Source organism: Pochonia chlamydosporia, assembly GCF_001653235.2.
Source record: "Pochonia chlamydosporia 170 chromosome Unknown PCv3seq00009, whole genome shotgun sequence".
Taxonomy (NCBI): Eukaryota; Fungi; Ascomycota; class Sordariomycetes; order Hypocreales; family Clavicipitaceae; genus Pochonia; species Pochonia chlamydosporia.
The window spans coordinates 234,742-252,546 of NW_019154044.1; the positions used below are offsets into that span (position 1 = coordinate 234,742).

Consider the following 17,805-nt stretch of genomic DNA (forward strand, 5'->3'; position numbering starts at 1 on the left):
GTTGGTGATGACAAAATATTACTTGTAGGTCTGTCTAGCACAGACAGCTATTAATGTAGTTCACACCTCCATAGTGTTAGTATTATTTCATGTGCTGCAGCCACTTTCATCTCTATTTATGAAAAGACGCTGAAAGATGCTAAATTTAGCCAGTGTGGGAAGTACATCTTTGCTCCGTATTACTGGGTCATAGTGGTGACGAAGCTTCCGTGGCGGACCATTTCCTACAAAAGCAAATAGAAGAGTTCAATGGGTTGGGCCAATTAAGCATGACTACTTGCAGAGTTATTATTGAAAATTACGGTGGCTGCGTTTAGAGAGATTCACACGCAGTCAATGGGAGTTTAAAAGTGCCGTTGCACGGGATTTTGAGGTGCTGCACTGGGTGAAATCCTAAGCTAGAAACTTGTTTGTTTGCGCTTCATGGTGTTATCTCTTGTCAAATCCATGAAACGTGTATCTATTTGAGAATGTGAAAATGGGTTGGAAATAAGTTGGCACTAAATGACAAAGGGCAAGGCATTTCAAAAACTCCCATTTAAAATAGGCTATGCTGAATTGTAAGCTACTACGTCTCCTTTAAGAACAAGCATCTGTCAACTCCTGGGCTCTGGTTGCAGTGCCTCAGTTCAAATAAGGACTAACCAGTTGACCATCTGCTCTCATGCAAATGGAAGTTTTGTTTATGCTGTTTACACACCTATTCTGAGGTTTAGTCAACTCCAGCAATATGTTACCGGCTATATAAACGGATATATGAAGTATGACTCCGAATTACACGTTGCTATTGAAGGTACTCTGTACTAGTTCAATCCACTTTCCTGTACGAAATCTCGGTACCAGAAGCACCAAACAAGTGGCCAGTCAACGTGTAGCAACAACTACGATCAAAATGTTTAGAGATACACTGACATATTTGTAGGGTCATTACACTCACTTGAAGTAGCAATAATAATAGACAACAGAATAAGAATTGCAAGAATAATGCCAATACGCATTTTCATATCCCTCCACCATAGTTGCTTTCGCATACGGTTCGCGCCGCGGCGGAATCCTTGAGCCGATCCCTTAAGTTGGCCTGTCTTGTCTGCCAGTTCATGAGTTTTGTCGCCCCTATCGTAGAGAATTCTCATAGCATGATCCAACACAGCTGTTGTGTCATTGACTTGGAATCCCACGTCTGCCAGCTGATCATCCGGACTTAAGGAACAGCTTCTTTCGTCTATGGAAGATTCTTTGTGTAACATCATATCTGCGATGACGAACGATTTCAACTGATCTCACTGTAAGGAAAAGTATCAAAGGTGGCACTGTTAACACTTTTTAATGGCTGGCGGAGCTGCTCACTGGCAGTGGGCGCCAAAAATAGTGTCTAGGCAAGGCAACCCACCATCAACTAATACTCATTCTACATGACTTTACTGCGTCGTAGTACCAGTAGCACCATTTAGCCTGTCCGTAATGGTAATCTGTCGTATTGCCCAACGATACCTCCTACTGCGACCGTTTGAGCTTTCTGAATTAAATGACGAGTTTTTGTACTGGTACGATTCCATCATATTTCCAAAATTAGCGACCTTTTGTTTTTAGGCCGTTGTCTTTGCTCGTTCGCTGAAGACGGAAATGGACACACAGATAGAACTAGCACAAAACAAAACACTCTCCCGAGTCCCTGTCGTTCAAACCGTGGTTTTTATCCTCACAAACTGGAGAAAACCCCAAGGGTTATATGAAGTCTTTCTACGCTGTAATCAAAGCCACTTCTGTTCACTTGTTCCTCTCCTAACCCCATTTCCAACAATGCAACTTGTCAGTTTCATGTACACAGCCATCTTAGGCTATGTAACCGTTTCCTCAGCCTATCCCACCTTGGATTCTCTGAGCCTTACACAGCAGCTCTTTCTGGCTGACACGTACGTCGTGGAGTAGGGGCAAATTTGATGAATTACTAGACTAACTTACGCAGAGCGGTAGATCGTTTCAGCCTTCTTCCAAATGACACTCAGTTTGTTTTCGACTTTAACAAGTACCTTAACGATGCTGGTGAAGCTGGAGCAATAGTTGCTGCCAATCGCCAAGTCTTCCCTGCGCTTGTAGGTACTGGTTCTGGCATGGCTGTTGGTCGCATTGGTGGTAAGTTACATATTTTCCGCGTTCCAATCCCTCCTTAACATAATACAGCCTGTGGAATGAATACTTTACATGTCCATCCGCGATCTACAGAGCTTCAGCTTGTGGTCGAAGGACGACTTATTACAGAGATGAACCCGGAAAATGGTGTCTTGGATCACAAAGGTAATCGGAGAGTTATTAGGAATATAGTCGAGCCTTTTCAGATGACCCCATTTTATCAGGGCTCCATGCACACCCAGTTCAACCCCGACTGCAATAATGTAACGTTCATTGCCTCTTTCGCCAGCGAAGATTTTGGTACTGAACAAGTAGCGGATGGAATATTTTCTTTCTCTAACGAAGTACTGGCAGCGACATTCGGCCAAACTATCGCAGGTGAGAGTCTCGACTTGGTTCGCAATAGCATACCTCCTAGCATTGCTCTTGGAGTCGAGACCTGCCTTCAGCAGTGCGGTATGCAGAAAAGAACTAATTATTAATTTAAATACATTTTTTTTGGCTTGGCTTCTTGGTTCTCCAATTCCTCCTCCCTGACAGCAAATCTTTCGGAGGGCCATAGAATCGTGTGAATGTTGTATTAGTAAATCGGTTGATACAGCCCGCTCCTCCTCCTCACAATGCAGCGTTAGTGCTTGAATGAAGAGAAAAATGCTTGACCGACGGCCTGGTCAGGGTGCCCGGTCCATGCTTCGAAGACGCACGGGCCACAGCTGTTGTAACAACAGCTGTGGCCCGTGCGCTGGGGCATTTCTGCTCCAGCAGCAGACAGCGCTTTTCTTAGCTGGTATTTGCCACGGCCAGTTAGAGGTCCAAAGAGTCAATTTGAAGCGCCGATACCTCGAGCTTTACGACACAATATTGTCTTTCTGTGCAGAATGCGTACGAGTCTACACTCATAGTCCTTCACCCTAGGAGTGACTGTGGCAGACTGCGATCTTCCAAGCCCTGTTGACTGCTAATTTCCTAGATATCCTGACGCGTATCACACAGCCACGGCTTATAACAATTCCTGATCTTTATTTACGCTGTCACGTCAAGTCCTGTGCAGCGTCTCTTCCCAATGGAACGAGAATTACGCGTGGGAAAGGAAGCCAACTGAGTAGGAATAGAGAAAGCCTTCAACGACCTCAGAACTTCACTTTGCCAAGCTATCAAGACATTTGGGAGACCTTTACTCGGCATACATTGCAGTGAGGAATGCTATAAGTGTAACCTCTAAGTGTAGCATTGCACCGGTAAGAAGTTCATATAGTATTGACCATAAGCGTCCTACTTATGGAAGAGCCATAATAACAATATTCACGAATTCCATGAAAATCACTGGAGTAATTCAGGTCTGGTGGAAATATTTCTGTTCTTTCCGTCTAAGCTCCTTAGGATGAGACCTAGCAAAACAATGAAATCTGGCACTCCTGGATAAGCCATGATAGCCTTCCTCCTTAAAGTACGCCAATGACGTATTCTTCAATCTTTACTGTTTACTAGTGAGCCCGCGAATGTAGCGGTATTGCCGGTAATGGAACAGAACCTTGGAAGACGGCTTTCGAATCACCACAACTTTCTTCCTTCTACACCCACTCTTCTACTTTTAATACACTTCAACTATTATTGAGGCTAAGGACTGCATGAACGATTGTAACGCAAGTGCTTGATATAACACCTTAGCGAATTTTGGCCTGTTTTTGTGTGCCACCCTGGCCGATGAACTACGCAAGGCATTCACGCACGCTCGGAATCAGCAGATACACGATCAAACCCATTCAACTTGTATGGGTTTTCAAGAACAATGTCTTGTAATCTATTGGAACAAATCGGAGAGGGAATCTTTCTGATGACTCTGCTCGCATATCTCTCCATACCTTGATCCAGCCACGATTTCACCGACTTCTTTAGAAGCGTAAATAAAAGACGAGCCAAATCAGAGCAACCATCAGCGGGTGGTAGGACATTTCAATTGAAAACCACAGCACAAGGGAGACTGAACAGTAGCTCCGTTCGAGTTTAATATTCAGCAGACAATACAACTTGGTGAGAAGAACATTGTGGCGATAGGCTCGTGACTGTAGCAATCGGAGGGGAGGTGGAATAACCTAAACAAAATCCGACCTAAACTCAAGAAACAGAAACTTGGAATCTAAATTAACAAGAGTTAAACTGCAAGGTATTAGCAACTGTTAACAGTAAAAGTGACCAAGGAACCTGGGATTTCCAAGATCCACGAGAAAAGAAAGCGCTATCGAGTGTGGCGGTTGGGGTTATTAAGAGCCTAGCCGAAGAATTAACAGCAGTTAGAGAGGAATTTCTTGATATAGTGCCAATTAGGGTGGCGGTAGTGCCGGTGGTCTTAACCTGTATAGGCTGCTTCCAACCGTATGTTGACCTATTAGTAGTATTTGCATACCACGGGGGCGCTTCAATGACCGTGACTAGCTCGGTTGACTTTACCAAAACTGTCTTGGTGACGACATTTTGATCATTAAGGGGAGTTGTGGCATCTAAAAGAGAGGTTCGCGGTGTCATCTCTGAACTTGGCGGCCAACCAGAAGATTGTAGTAAGTCAGAGGAAAGAGATGTAACAGTGGGTACCGATGCCACAGAAGGGGGCGCATTCGGTACGAAGATAGACGTTATGGGGTTAGAAACAAGGCTAGGAATGGGGAGAGCTTGTTTTGGTCGCAAAGTAATCAAACCGGTCCCCGTTAATGTACCCATGCTGAAATCAATGGTTGCAACCTCCATCTCCGTGAGGCTGCAAAGCACGGATTTTGCAAATGCACACAGATACAGCAAGCTTTGGGGACGCATGATGACTTGACTGTGTGGTCAGTTAGTCCATTCCAGAGTCTAGAGTGTTGCTTCCACGGCGCTGCATTTAAATACTCTGCTGTATGTGCTTGCATTGAGCCAGAATCAGCCACGGGACTGAAACGTCCGCAGAAGCTCCTCGACGATAGGTCGCCAACCCAGAAAGCTCAATACCCATCCAAATCCTTAATGCAATCTTTCTTCTCTAGTAAATAATTGTCTTACTACAGTACAACTGAGATATTAATATTAAGCTCAGTATAGGGCAATTGACAAGTTCAAGACCAGGTGCGTCGATATTTGGAGAGCCATACCATCTCTCTTGGTTCCACGCAACGAATAGTTGAAGCTGTAGAGGTGTGCATGCCATTCGGAAAATCAGTCTATGCTAGTAACTATGTTTGCGCTTCTCCTCACTTCCCCATGACACAGCAACCGGCCGTGAACCTCTTCAGCCAAATTTGACTTACGGACGCAGATGGTAGAAGCTTGTATAAATTTGAATTGGTTGGTTTGATGATGATGTTACCGAATGAGCAGGATTTCTTCACACCATCATACAGCAAAAATGCCGAAAACTCACGATTTAGAGGCAAAGGCTTGATCTTATTTTGGGGGGACTATTTCTAAATCGGCAAACTACATTTTGGCCGCCAGGGCATCAAGCTGGAGGTCCAATAGAGACGATCCCGCTTGCACATGACTGTTTAGAGAAATCAAATTACTGTCTAATTCTTGGTCATGAGAATTCATGCTTAAGATAAGGCAACTGTGATAATTAAATGATGATTGGTGAAAGCAATGTTGGTCGAATCTCGTCTGCAACATGGTCTGCAACGTGGTGTGATGACTTCATCCAACAGGGTGCTTCCAACTGAGCGGATGATGCAGAAGGCATCTGGGCTCTGCCATTTGTAGATGCAAACCTTGCGGCCCTCATATGCAATTTCCCTGATTGGACTTGCTCTTATCATTATCATTAATTTGCAACTAGCGGGATATATGATCCCTGCGACTTACAGTTTGAGAAGAGTCGGAACAATTTTACTTTCATTGGAAGAAATCGCCGCAAGTATGCCACTGCGAAGGCTTACCAGATTCTTAGCTTCTCCTTCGCTTTTCATGACACATATTTTCAAAGGGGCGACTGGTGTAAGTTCATTCATCTTTGACCGTCTTTTAACCATTTGGGTAGCCCAAACATTGTTTATAGCCATCTTCTTTGGATAGTTTGTACGCATCTTATGAAAATTTTGTGAGACTATATTGCACAAGTATTCATGGCAGCAGGCTTCCCCAAGGCTGCGATGAATAGTGCAATTACTGTCAACTCCACCACCCCTCAAGGCGGGTAAGGTGGCTACTTATAAGCACTGCTCGGGGTACAGTACATAATACGCAAGGACGAAGCCCGATTGCCACCCCGTTTACTTCTTCTTAAACCTCACATGACCTTCTACTCAGCCAATGCTATGCAACAAAGTCAACTAAAAGACAAAATGAACCCAGCATATGAGTTAAGGCAAGATGGAATAGCCATGGCCCCGAGCCTTATTCATGAAGCTAGACCAGCCGGAATCGATCGCTGGAAATGGTACGGCACTGTCGCCGTTATACTTCTCACGAGCATGATAAATGGTAAGTTAATTACTCGTGTGTACATTGACATTTTCTAACCTGCCATGTAGGTTATGATGTTAGCAACGTTGCCAATATACAACCTCGACTGTACGAAGTTCTCGGGCACATCGAGCTGCTTTCGTGGATTGGTCTTTCCTATTCTATTTCAGTCTTTTGCGTCCTACCATTAGCTCGGAAAGTAATTGGCTGTTTTGACTTGCGCTGGACCTATATTTGCAGCCTGGGGGTCTTCATATTCGGGAACAGCATCGCAGGTGTTCCGGATATTTTCGCGGTCATTTCTGGGCGTGTCGTCATGGGAGCCGCTGGAGCTTTTGTCCAGCAAGCGTAAGAAAGAAGTTTTTATGCTACTTTGGTGCTATGCTAATATTCATGATAGGAATATGACCTACCTGACGCTGTTTTCTACGCAAGAACGTCTTCCAATGTATGTCGCGGCTGTAAGTTCCGTGTGGGCGATTGGGCTTATCATAGGAGGGCCCATCGGAAGCATCTTTGCTCGTGATTTCAATTGGCGTTGGGCGATTTACTTTCCTATCCCGTGCGTTGGTGCGGCTCTGATCTTGGGAGTCCTATGCATACCCAATTATTCCTTTGTTTTCCCGCAGGTATCAATTTTGCAACGATTGATGCATATTGACCCGCTTGGACTTCTTCTAAACATGCTGGTCCCATTTTTGTTCGCAATAGCAGTCACATTCCCCAATGTTGTCTGGGACTGGTTGCCGGGATCGTATTCAGTGCTTTGGACGATATTCGGCCTATTTTGTACTTTTTGGATCGCTCAACAGCATTGGTGCCTTCTAACAAGACCGGAAGAACGAGCATTGCCGATACATATCCTTCCTCGCACAGATCTGTTACCAATATGGATCTCGACGGCTTGTGCTGGCTCGACCTATGCAATTACCATATATTATACACCACTGTTTTACGCCTTTTGCCAAGGACTGGATGCAATAGACCAAATGGTGAAGCTACTTCCATTTACGCTTATTTTTATATTTACAGCCATGCTGACCGGTCGCTTGCTTTCCGTTATGAAGCTATATGGTGTCATTTATGTTTCAGGGGGGTTCATTGTTGCCAATGGATCGGTCATCATGGCCGCTCTCATGTCAAAGAAAACGGTCACCGGCTCTCAGATAATGGGCTTAGAGGCTTTAATTGGAGTTGGGCTGGGATTGCACTTCCAACACGGACTTGCGATCTCAGATATCATCAACAAAAGTCGTCAAGACCGCATCGACAGCCTACTTATTTGTAACATGGCACAGATGGGCGGAATAGCCGTCACTCTAGCAGTCGCAGGATCCTTATTCCAAAACATTGGTTATGATCTCCTCTTGGATGCATTAGGGCAAGGAGCATTCTCTCCCCACGAGATACGAGAGGCACTTGCTGGAGTGACTTCTACTGTGCGGAAGAATCCACTATTGTTGGAGAAGGCAACGGAAGCTGTTGCAGTTGCGATTTCGCGAGAGTTCTTTATTTCCACTTCTGCGGGTTTAATATGCTTATTCTGTGGACTGTGCATGTCTGGCAAATTTCTGGACTAAGTTATTCTATGCTTGCACAATGCTACTATCATTTGTCCGATGGATATAGAATATATATATGATGCCCATTAACTAAACTACGGCATTTTGGTGTCTTTGTGGATATGCTGCCACCGAATTCTGATCCTGTGAAGATGTATTTCCACTAGATCTAACCAAGCCCAAAAACGGTGTGCTCGCGGGCTATTAGTACAATCATGTGTATTCATCGTTCCTGCCCGTGACACATACCGAGCATAACAATCGACTGAAGGCCAAATCTACAGTTTACCAAGATTTCAAGGGATGTAGATCGATCCATCACATTAGAGCGTTGGGTATATCTTGGATCTACGCAGCTTTGCTAGCGCAAAGCTTCGAGTTCATGGTATTGATGATGAAGAGTGACAATACTGAGCATCATCTCTTCCATGTCCTCTATTAGATAAGCATCGTACCGTAGTAGCGGTAGTATCATGTCGTTTGAGGGAAATTTTTGTACGGTGTAAGATCGTTCAGGTACCGGTACCGGGAACCTACTCTTACGCTAATATCAAATTGCTAAAGCCTAGACGTAAGCGGTACCGGTACGTACCGTGCTATACAGAAATTGGAAAGATAATTATTCTCGAAGAAGCTGTCGGATGAACTACGAACGCCGTGTTGCCTGAGACGGGGTAATGAAGTCCCCGAGGCAAATTTGCCGCAAAAATGATCGTAACGAGGGGCAGGAAGCCGTACAAGTCGTGGAAGTGAGTAGAACATAACATTACGCTTAGAGCACTCCCATTAATGAACTCGGGGTTACCTCCATATCAGCCCATGGAACTGTCATATAGTCACATGATTATTTACCACAGAACATCATGTTGTCAGCTTACCTTGGGTCCTTTTTCACGGTCACTAAGAGTTCAGTTCTCGCAATGATCGTGGTTACTCTCCCATTTCTCATAGTCATTCACTTTGTTATCTCAGCGGGTTACCACAAATTGAACGACTGGCATCGGTCAGAAAATAGCCAATGCAGCAAAAATGGTTTCATTATATCTGGAGTACTAGAGTATGCTGCTCAAACTTTGCAATTTCTACTGAACTCTGAGAAATTCTTTAAAAGATTCTTGTGAGCATAACTTCCGGACTTTAGTGCTTCTTAGACTGATCAACTTAGGTCACTGCACGGTGATGCCGTCATTCCCTTGAAATTTCCCGGTAAACCGATTTATTTCGCAATGCCAGGAAAGCAGGTGCTTTCTTTGTTTCGGAATTCTCGCCAGCTTCTTCCCTTTCCAAGCGTTTTCGACGCTATGTCAACGCTGTTTGGTTTGCCCCCAGAAGATTATCACATCTTCAATACGGCAAACAACAGTCATGCAGACTCCGTGACACCGAAGAATGATCCATCTCGCATCATAATGATGAGCCAACGCAAGGATATCGTGTTTTATTTACAAGGTAGTAATCTCAACTGGCTGATGCAACAATTCACATGCAAGTTTATCGAAATACTGCGCCGGGAGCCTGAAGGGCCATGGCAGATGAAACCGGATCTATATCAATATATGACCAGAGGAATTTTCCTTGCGGAAGTAGATGTTTTATACGGTGAGGGAATATTTAAAAGTTGTCCGACATTATGCGAGGACTTTTGGGCGTTCTATGAAGCAATTCCAGTTATAAGTCGAAATATCCCGACCTGGATGTCCCCTTCGAGCTATGTAGCACAGAGGAAAATGCTCAATAACTTTCGGACATGGCAATTGTCATGTGTTTCCGAATCTAACGAACGCAAAACTGGAGTTGACACCACTGGCCCTGACGATATATGGGGCACTCACTACATTCGTCGCATGTACGAAAGATTCAGAGATCTAGGGTTCTCCGAAGGCGGCATCGCTACAGCTATGGTCGGGTTTCTATTCCTGTACGTTCAACCTTCCCTTGTTCGAAATCAGCTAATCAAGGTTGAAAGCACTGTGGCGAATTCAATCCCTGCCAGCGTCTGGATGATGCTCTATATATTCCTCGACAAAGACCTCCGCGAACGGGTAGAGGTAGAAATATCCGACGCTTTTGACGGCGGTACTGATTTAGTGCAAACCGACAAACTGATGAAAGCCCCACTGCTGAACTCCATCTGCAATGAGGTGCTAAGACTACGTGTTGGTAGCCCTTTCGGGCGCACCTCACAGTCAACTGTGGAATTGACAGGTGGTTTAAAAGTCCTGCCTGGCATACCCATCATGTCCGTGAACTGGCTTGGCGGCCTTGATACAAAGTTTTGGAACACCGGCAGGATCATGCCCGATCAGTTTGATGAGCATCCGTTGGAACAGTTTTGGGCTGAGCGATTTTTAGAATACCCTGACGACACAACAAGTGGCCCATTGCGTAAAGATCAGACTCAGCCGGGGGAAACTACTCTAGCAGGGGTTTCGGAGAGCCGTGTTGGTTGTGCTAGGTTGATTACCAACGGTATGCAAAGTCACTGGTTCCCTTTTGGAGGGGGGGCTTATCGGTGCCCAGGAGAAGCACTCGGAAAACAGATCATGCTCATTTCTGTGGCAGTCGTGCTCAGAGAGCTCCACATTGAGCTCCAGAACCCAGCCGCTGCCGCCACGACTGGGTCGAAGCATAGAACCCTTCCCTTTGGGTCTCATGCGTTCGATAAAGCTGTTCCATTTAAAATCCGTGTAAGAGATAGAGACTAGATAGGAAATTAATAATAACCAGCGTGCTTGTTTAAACATACTTCTAATATCTGCTTGATGAAGCCAAAGTAGCCTCTATACCCCAAAAATGGTGACCGCTTCATGAGTACTGGGCTGCTGATACTACTCGAGGATGCCGCATCGTTGACCAGGATTGGCCAAAGTTGATACGGCGATATCAAATTTTCACCCAGCTCTGTGGCTTTTCTCGCCTTCCTTGATACTTGTCTGCCTCGCTTAAACATGCTAAGTTGTGCACTGAATGTCAACAACCATCACTTCTCAACTTCATGCATGCATTCTGGTAAACTAGTTGACAGAAAACAAGGCCCAGAGCGCCACAGCTGAGAAAATATGGGGCAGGCTAACCCGGGTTCCGAGATCTCGGTACCAGCCGGCGCTAATCGAGGTCGCAGGTTTTGCCACTTACAAGGGGGGCGACGCCCCATTGATTCAGCACACAGTGGGGCTCACCCTACCTTTGATGATGTTAAAACAGCGATTTGATGGATCCGACATCAATACTCGGCGTTATTGTGTTTGGACCTACCTAGCTCCCACTCGAATTTCAAATGTCAGATGCACATGTGATGAGGTTGACTGAACTTCCGATAAAGTCTAGCCTTTTTGAGAGCCATTCATTTTTCCTTGTTCTAGGTACTTCCGCTTTCTCTAGGGTAGAGGCGTCTGCCAGCCTAAAAGGAAGGGCATAGGGAGTGCGCCAGGAAGTTTTCCGAGTAACGCGAGATGCATCCCGTGATGCCAACTAAATGCGTATGAGGCAGGAGCGTGACTCCACTCATCGTCTGCCCTGTCGTTGTAGTGTTGGCTAGGATCTGTGAACTAGCCATCACAATCACAATGTTTGACTTGCTCAAAAGGGGTCAAGTTGCATGGTGGCGCGTAGCATTGTGGATGCATGTGACAACCCACCCTTTTTCGACTTCATCACACGCCACATATTACACAGCGTTAAAGCAGCGAGTAGAATTGCGTCGCGTTAACTCGGTTTCCGAATGATCCGATACAGTTATCCAATCGAGAACAGATCGTCAATAAACCCTGTCGGACCACACACAATGTCACAGGATGACGACAAGGAGAAACAAATTGCGATTACACTAGAGTTCCTAAAAAAATACATCAAAAGTGCATTCAGGTGAGACGCCAATCATTCCATTTTGATGCTGTCCTCGCAATACTTCCTGGCGGAGACGACTGTGGTCGAGCCTCTCCTTGTCCAGTTCTTCGCGTAAACGTTTGTTCTCTTGTTTGGTTTGCTCATAATTCGAAATACAAACAGCTAAGCGATGGTCTTTTTGCTGCTTTTCCGTCATAAGCCTATCGATTATACCCGCTATCTCAGGGTACTCATGCAGTAATTTTCTCATGCCAAAAATTACATTGTCGTGAAGAGGAGAATTCCCGCTACTTGACTGAATTGCGGGATCTAGGCAGTCAGTTTCGCTCTGTAATAATTAGTTCTTTCGCTCCGCAGAAGATTGGGGGTAATACTACCTGAACAGTCTTGCAATAGAGTTGAGTAGCGCCAGAGAACGCTCCATAGATGTCTGAAGGATGAAAGGCTTCGTCTATGCTGTCAAAGACATCCATTGACTTCTCACGCTGGTCTGTCTGGCTTTCAGACACACTCACATAGCCAGCATCGTTATAGTTTGACTCAGCAGTTAGCTGAGGAATGTGGTTAGCGATATCTCGGTAGGGCAGAGGCTGAAACTTTTGAGCCATTTTGCTAGATTTCGTGTTTGTATCTTCACCTACGATTGATGCCAATGTGAGGATACGCCGCCGATTTTATGAAAAGACGCTACAAGTATACACGCACCTTTTTAGCGACTAGCTGAGAAAATGAGTAACGAGGCTTGGTCACCTTGACCTATTGCATTGCAATGATATCAAGAACCTGTTTGTCAGGGCTAGCCACTTACGCGCGTCAAGGCGGGAACGCGAACGTTATACGAGGCAACTTGCAGAATACTCCGTAATGAAGACGGAGATATTTCCTCATTGACGGCTAAATAGAGAGGGGCTGTGGCGAAGATGCAGAGATGATAGCCCGATGCCGACCCCATAATGTTTTGTTTGGACTCGTCTTCTCATTTATGTAAATACTTTCCTCTTCTCGGTAGCTGCCTGCAATACTGAGTGCGCAGTAACACTAATATCTGCCCTAAGAAATAGGATTTACAGACATTCACATCTTAACTGAAGCCTAATATTTCTACAAATCTATCCATCATGGTTTCTGTTGAGACTTTGCACGATTTAGGACGGTCAAAGATTCCCTTTGATGACAAACGCCATGAAAAAGTTAGAGTATCCAAAGACGTTATTCCCTCTATCGTAAACAGCCCGAGGGAAGCTGTTCAGAGATGGAAGTGGAGAGGGGCATTTTTGGCAATCGTTCTTACTAGCATGATTAGCGGTAAGCAGTTCATCCAAATGTCCTGCCCTCTTCTAATAGAACGGAAGGTTACGACGTCAGCAACGTTGGGAACATCCAAATATGCTTATACCAATCACTTGGACACATTGAGCTGCTGGATTGGATCACGTTGTCCTACTCTCTTGCTGTGTTTTCAGCATTATCTCTAGCCCGAAAGGTTGTTTACTGTTTTAATCTTCGGTCCATTTACCTTGTTCATCTTTTGGTGTTTATGGCAGGTAGTGTAGTGGCCGGCGCGGGTGAAAGCTTGTCGGTCATCATTGCTGGCCGTAGCGTAATGGGACTGGGGGGAGCCGTCATCTTGCAAACGTAAGTTACAATTCAATACTTGTTAACTTATCACAATTTCTGACAAACATATTAGTAACATGTCATATCTCGCATTCTTTGCAAGAACGAAAAAGACAACAACGCTAGTGGCATGCTGTAGTGCTTCATGGGCGATTGGTCTGACCATCGGTGGGCCAATTGGAAGTGCTCTTGCTGAAGCTGTATCCTGGCGCTGGGCTTTGTATCTTAATATCCCTCTTACTTTACTCGCGTTTATCCTGTCCTGGTTCTGCGCTCCGGACCACCTATTCGACGAAACAACTCCTCTGCTGCTGCGGCTTAAACGAGCAGACCCAGTAGGAGTCTTGTTCAATGCTGCAGTACCAGAACTATTCGCTGTAGCATTAACGTTTGCAGGTCCTGTATGGGAGTGGAATGCCATCCAATCTCGAGCTGCATGGGCATTATTTGCCTCTCTACTCATTGCATGGATAGTACAGCAATATTTCTGTATACTAACTACAGTGAAAGAACGTGCTTTGCCTCTACATATTCTAGTTCGACTAGATCTGATCCCCATCTGGATTGCAACAGCGTGCGCTGGATCGGCATATGCGGTCGTGCTTATATACTCCCCTTTATTTTTTACCTTCATCCGGGGGGCTAGTGCTCTTCAACAATCAGTATGGTTACTGCCATTTACTTTGTCGTTTATATGCACTCTTCTTTTAACTGGATGGTTTCTTCCATTGATAAAGTATTACAAGCTCATCTATATCGCAGGCGGGGCTTTGACGGTTGCTAGCTCGGCTGCCATTGCGACGACATTGTCAGTAAATACAGCCCAGTGGAAAATGATGGGATTGGAAGCCCTCGTTGGTGTGGGGTTGGGCCTACAATTCCAACATGGCTCAGGTATTTCAATTGTATTGAATGACAAGAAGAGTGATCGAGTCGATAGTATTGCCTTCTGCAACATAGCCCAGTTTGGTGGAATCGCTGTCACACTCTCTGTTTCGGGCTGTATCTTTCAGAATTTAGGCTACAAACTGTTACGTGAAACTCTTCATGAAGGGAATATGCCAGAATATGCAATCCGAGAAGCGCTTGCTGGTGTATCGTCGGCGTTATCACGAGAATCGGAGTCTCAACAGCGTGTTTTATCAGCGGTGGTCAAAGTCATTTCCAAAATTTTTCTTATTGTTGTTGCTGCAGGGGGGTTGAGCCTTCTTTCTGGATTGGTGATGAGTCCAAAATCGTTGGATATTGAGGAAATGCCTTCTCAAGCTGACACATCTGAGCTCACTTGACCCTATGGTTGGTTAAGTCTTTTAGACAGCGATCTCTGCTAGATAGACTCTCCAAATTCAAGAATCTTGTCTGTTTTTCACAATTATGCTCCACAACTAATTCAGTCGGTTCAGTCTGTTCAGTGGAGCTATTTGGTGTGTAGCCAAGAGTTTTAAACCAGAATCTCACGGAAACCCCAGGCTTGTTGCGCTGCATCCCTGCACCTACACAAATCACTACCCCGGCGCGCCCAACGATCCTGGACTGGATTCATCCACTAAACTGGGTCTACACAACTCTTCACTACCTAGGTAATCGTGAATAATGGTGACTCGATACAGTGTCTTATTGGCTCCGGGGGGAAGGTACTTTAACCGGCCAAACTAATCCTACAACATTCCCCCAGACACAGCAGAAGTTGTCGCTTTAAAGAATTTCAACTTTTTTGGGCTGACAATCACAGAAGCTGTGTTTGCGAGGGCAGAAAAGAATATGCTTTCAGAAAAAATATATTAGTCTCGGAAGACTAACTAACTAAGTAGTTAACCAATTAAACCATAATTTAAGATTTTAACAATAACAACAGCGCAGAACTAAGTGGATTAGTCTACGAGAGTTCCCTTCTCATGACTCATAACATGGCAAGTGTACGAAAGCAATGCAACCTGCTTCCCACCCGCGAACTGAACTTGCTGAGAATACGGTCCGCCGATGGAAAACGTAACTCCGCTTTTAGAGACTATGTTGCACATAATCATGTTAAATAACCCTGTGACATTAAGGACTGCCAATCCAGTTTCTGGGACAATAGGAATATTGAATAGCCCATTGGGGTATACTGCCTGCAAAGCGAATATCAAGGAAACCCCATCTAGAGAGCTTCCAGATGAATCGACAAGCGCTCTCTTGGCCAGTCGAGCACTAACTGCAATGGTAGGAAACCCGCGCAAAACTACGTATTCGTCCTTTAGTACCGGTTTAAAAAACGTTCTAATACTAGCAGGTACCTAGGCAGAGCATTACTCACCATCCGCTCTATGAGAGCTTTTTAATCTGTGGCAGTGCTGATCTAGTAATGGGATATTGACGGCCGTAAATGGAGATAAATCTTGTTCACCAACTTGCACCTCGATCTGTACATGTGGATTGACGATGCACGTAGCTGCCGCCCCCACAAACGTGTAAAGGAAGAAGACTAATTGTTGTACCAGTAACATTATGAGGAACAAGTTTAGTAGTGCAGAGGCGCTTCAATTTTTAGTTTGGTGCCGTGTGCCTCTGTCCTCTTTGCCGTCCAATTATAGCTGTAGTCTGAGCGCCAGAATGGACAAGATAATGTGCAATCCCCAAAATTTTGCAGCAATGACAATCGGCTCAATATTATGCCAGCGGATAAATTATTGCACCCGATTGCAACGGGGCTTAGTCTTGTGTAGTACTAGGGAACAGGATACTTGGGCCAAAGCCTTCCTGTGCCGATGACCTCCCTGAATGTGCCACGCTACAGTACTGTATCAGTAAAGGAAGCACAGGGTTCAGTGAACGATAGTTCATTCTACAAAAACCTCTCCCAAAAGGAAGAAAAATCATTCATTTGCACGGTATATCAAATACACTAGTTAGCAATGATATGTTTGCTCGATCTATCCAACGAAATTCTACTTATCATTTTGGAAGTTCTTTACTCAAAACACAAAAATTACGTTCTTGCACTACGAAAAGTTTGTAAAAGGTTTGCATTACTGGGCGAACGACTTGCGTTTAGACGTATTGAGTTCACATTAAGTCCTAAAGACTTTTATACGCTACGAGACCTATCTCGATCTTATCTGCGAAATAATGTTAAAGAAATTGTTTTTGCTTTTGACGATTATAATGCCGAAGTCTCCACAGATTTGACGGCTTTTGTCAGTTGGTTTCGATTGCGGACAATCCCTCTTAGAGACCAGCTGGAGATGTTCGAAAGGTATTGCTCCTTTAAAAAAACTTCGATTCTTCTCCAACAAAACAACAAAGGCTTCGAAAGCCTGGCGGAAACAATACGGCAGTTCACGAATCTCCAATCAGTAAAAATGGTACAAGACTGGTCCTCCGACTGGTATCAGAAATTGGATGGGGAGGAATTCAACGAACTTGCTTTATCTCCTACTGGAGTCCGACTATTCGAGGTAGTCGTATACGCTCTGGCATCTCCAACTCTCAACGTCAAAGAACTGATCCTTGGCGAGATTTTCCAAGGAAGTCCTCCCCTTCTTGGCATTATTCAGAGCTTACGTCCTCTTACTACTAGCAACTACGATAAAGCCTTTAGCTGTTTGGAGAAACTTGACGTAAAGCTGTCTTGGGTAGAGTCGTGCTTCACACCCCTAAACTACGAGGGATTGTCCAGTCTGATCCAAGCTGCGCCACTCTGTGAGCTACGTCTGGTCGCATCTCCATTTGCACCAACTCCTCCGGATGCGTTCTTAGTAGTCCTAGGAGCCTCTCCTTTACGTGTATTGGAGCTAGAGGGCGTGAGATTTAAAGACCCTTCTTCCTTTCTTCGACTCCTGCATGGTCTAAGACCCACATTGAAAGATGTTCGATTTCATAATCTGGGTATTGATCACGGTTCTTGGGAGACTGTGCTTATCGAGATGCGAAGTGCTTTCGAGTTGAAGAGTTGCACAATGGGAATGCTATTATGGAAAGGAAATACTATTGAACTGGGTATGTGTTTCGGCGAAAAGGGCATTCCGAGGAACGCAGTGGATGAGTTTGTTCAAAGACAGTCTGACCTTAATCCTTTCGACTTGATTCGAGCCTCTGACTCTCATTTAAATAGTTCAGTCCAGTTCTAGAACTGTATATGCAGCTTCAATATATGCCTGTGATCTATGTCCTTACATCACGTGTAACATGACCAATTCGCATGCGTCATGTGCATTTTGCAGTACTTTTAAAACATTGTTCT

At 44.9% G+C, this 17,805-nt stretch overlaps 7 protein-coding genes across 7 annotated transcripts; 5 read left to right on the plus strand and 2 right to left on the minus strand.

Moving 5' to 3' along the window:
- Positions 1-896: 896 nt before the first annotated feature.
- On the minus strand, positions 897-1,250 carry VFPPC_18222 (synaptobrevin domain-containing protein; the record flags this gene model as incomplete). Its single annotated transcript, XM_022429868.1, has 1 exon — positions 897-1,250. One exon carries the CDS (start codon positions 1,248-1,250, stop codon positions 897-899), a length of 354 nt encoding a protein of 117 aa, XP_022285101.1.
- A 550-nt stretch (positions 1,251-1,800) lies between these two features.
- Positions 1,801-2,612, plus strand: VFPPC_14797 (spherulin-1b protein; the record flags this gene model as incomplete). The annotated part of the gene is made up of 3 exons (XM_018292565.1): positions 1,801-1,913; positions 1,967-2,133; positions 2,182-2,612. 3 exons carry the CDS (start codon positions 1,801-1,803, stop codon positions 2,610-2,612), a joined length of 711 nt encoding a protein of 236 aa, XP_018138097.1.
- A 4,262-nt stretch (positions 2,613-6,874) lies between these two features.
- VFPPC_10615 (efflux pump antibiotic resistance protein) lies at positions 6,875-8,138 on the plus strand (the record flags this gene model as incomplete). The annotated part of the gene is made up of 2 exons (XM_018288950.1): positions 6,875-6,900; positions 6,959-8,138. The coding sequence occupies 2 exons, from the start codon at positions 6,875-6,877 to the stop codon at positions 8,136-8,138; spliced, it is 1,206 nt and encodes a 401-aa protein (XP_018138098.1).
- Positions 8,139-9,421: 1,283 nt separating this feature from the next.
- VFPPC_10616 (cytochrome p450 domain-containing protein) lies at positions 9,422-10,825 on the plus strand (the record flags this gene model as incomplete). The annotated part of the gene is made up of 2 exons (XM_018288951.1): positions 9,422-10,589; positions 10,641-10,825. 2 exons carry the CDS (start codon positions 9,422-9,424, stop codon positions 10,823-10,825), a joined length of 1,353 nt encoding a protein of 450 aa, XP_018138099.1.
- A 2,678-nt stretch (positions 10,826-13,503) lies between these two features.
- Positions 13,504-14,872, plus strand: VFPPC_10619 (efflux pump antibiotic resistance protein; the record flags this gene model as incomplete). Its single annotated transcript, XM_018288953.1, has 2 exons — positions 13,504-13,595; positions 13,657-14,872. 2 exons carry the CDS (start codon positions 13,504-13,506, stop codon positions 14,870-14,872), a joined length of 1,308 nt encoding a protein of 435 aa, XP_018138101.1.
- Positions 14,873-15,454: 582 nt separating this feature from the next.
- On the minus strand, positions 15,455-15,882 carry VFPPC_10620 (hypothetical protein; the record flags this gene model as incomplete). The annotated part of the gene is made up of 2 exons (XM_022428719.1): positions 15,455-15,817; positions 15,871-15,882. The coding sequence occupies 2 exons, from the start codon at positions 15,880-15,882 to the stop codon at positions 15,455-15,457; spliced, it is 375 nt and encodes a 124-aa protein (XP_022284065.1).
- Positions 15,883-16,477: 595 nt separating this feature from the next.
- On the plus strand, positions 16,478-17,692 carry VFPPC_10621 (hypothetical protein; the record flags this gene model as incomplete). Its single annotated transcript, XM_018288955.1, has 1 exon — positions 16,478-17,692. One exon carries the CDS (start codon positions 16,478-16,480, stop codon positions 17,690-17,692), a length of 1,215 nt encoding a protein of 404 aa, XP_018138103.1.
- Between the last annotated feature and the right edge of the window lie 113 nt (positions 17,693-17,805).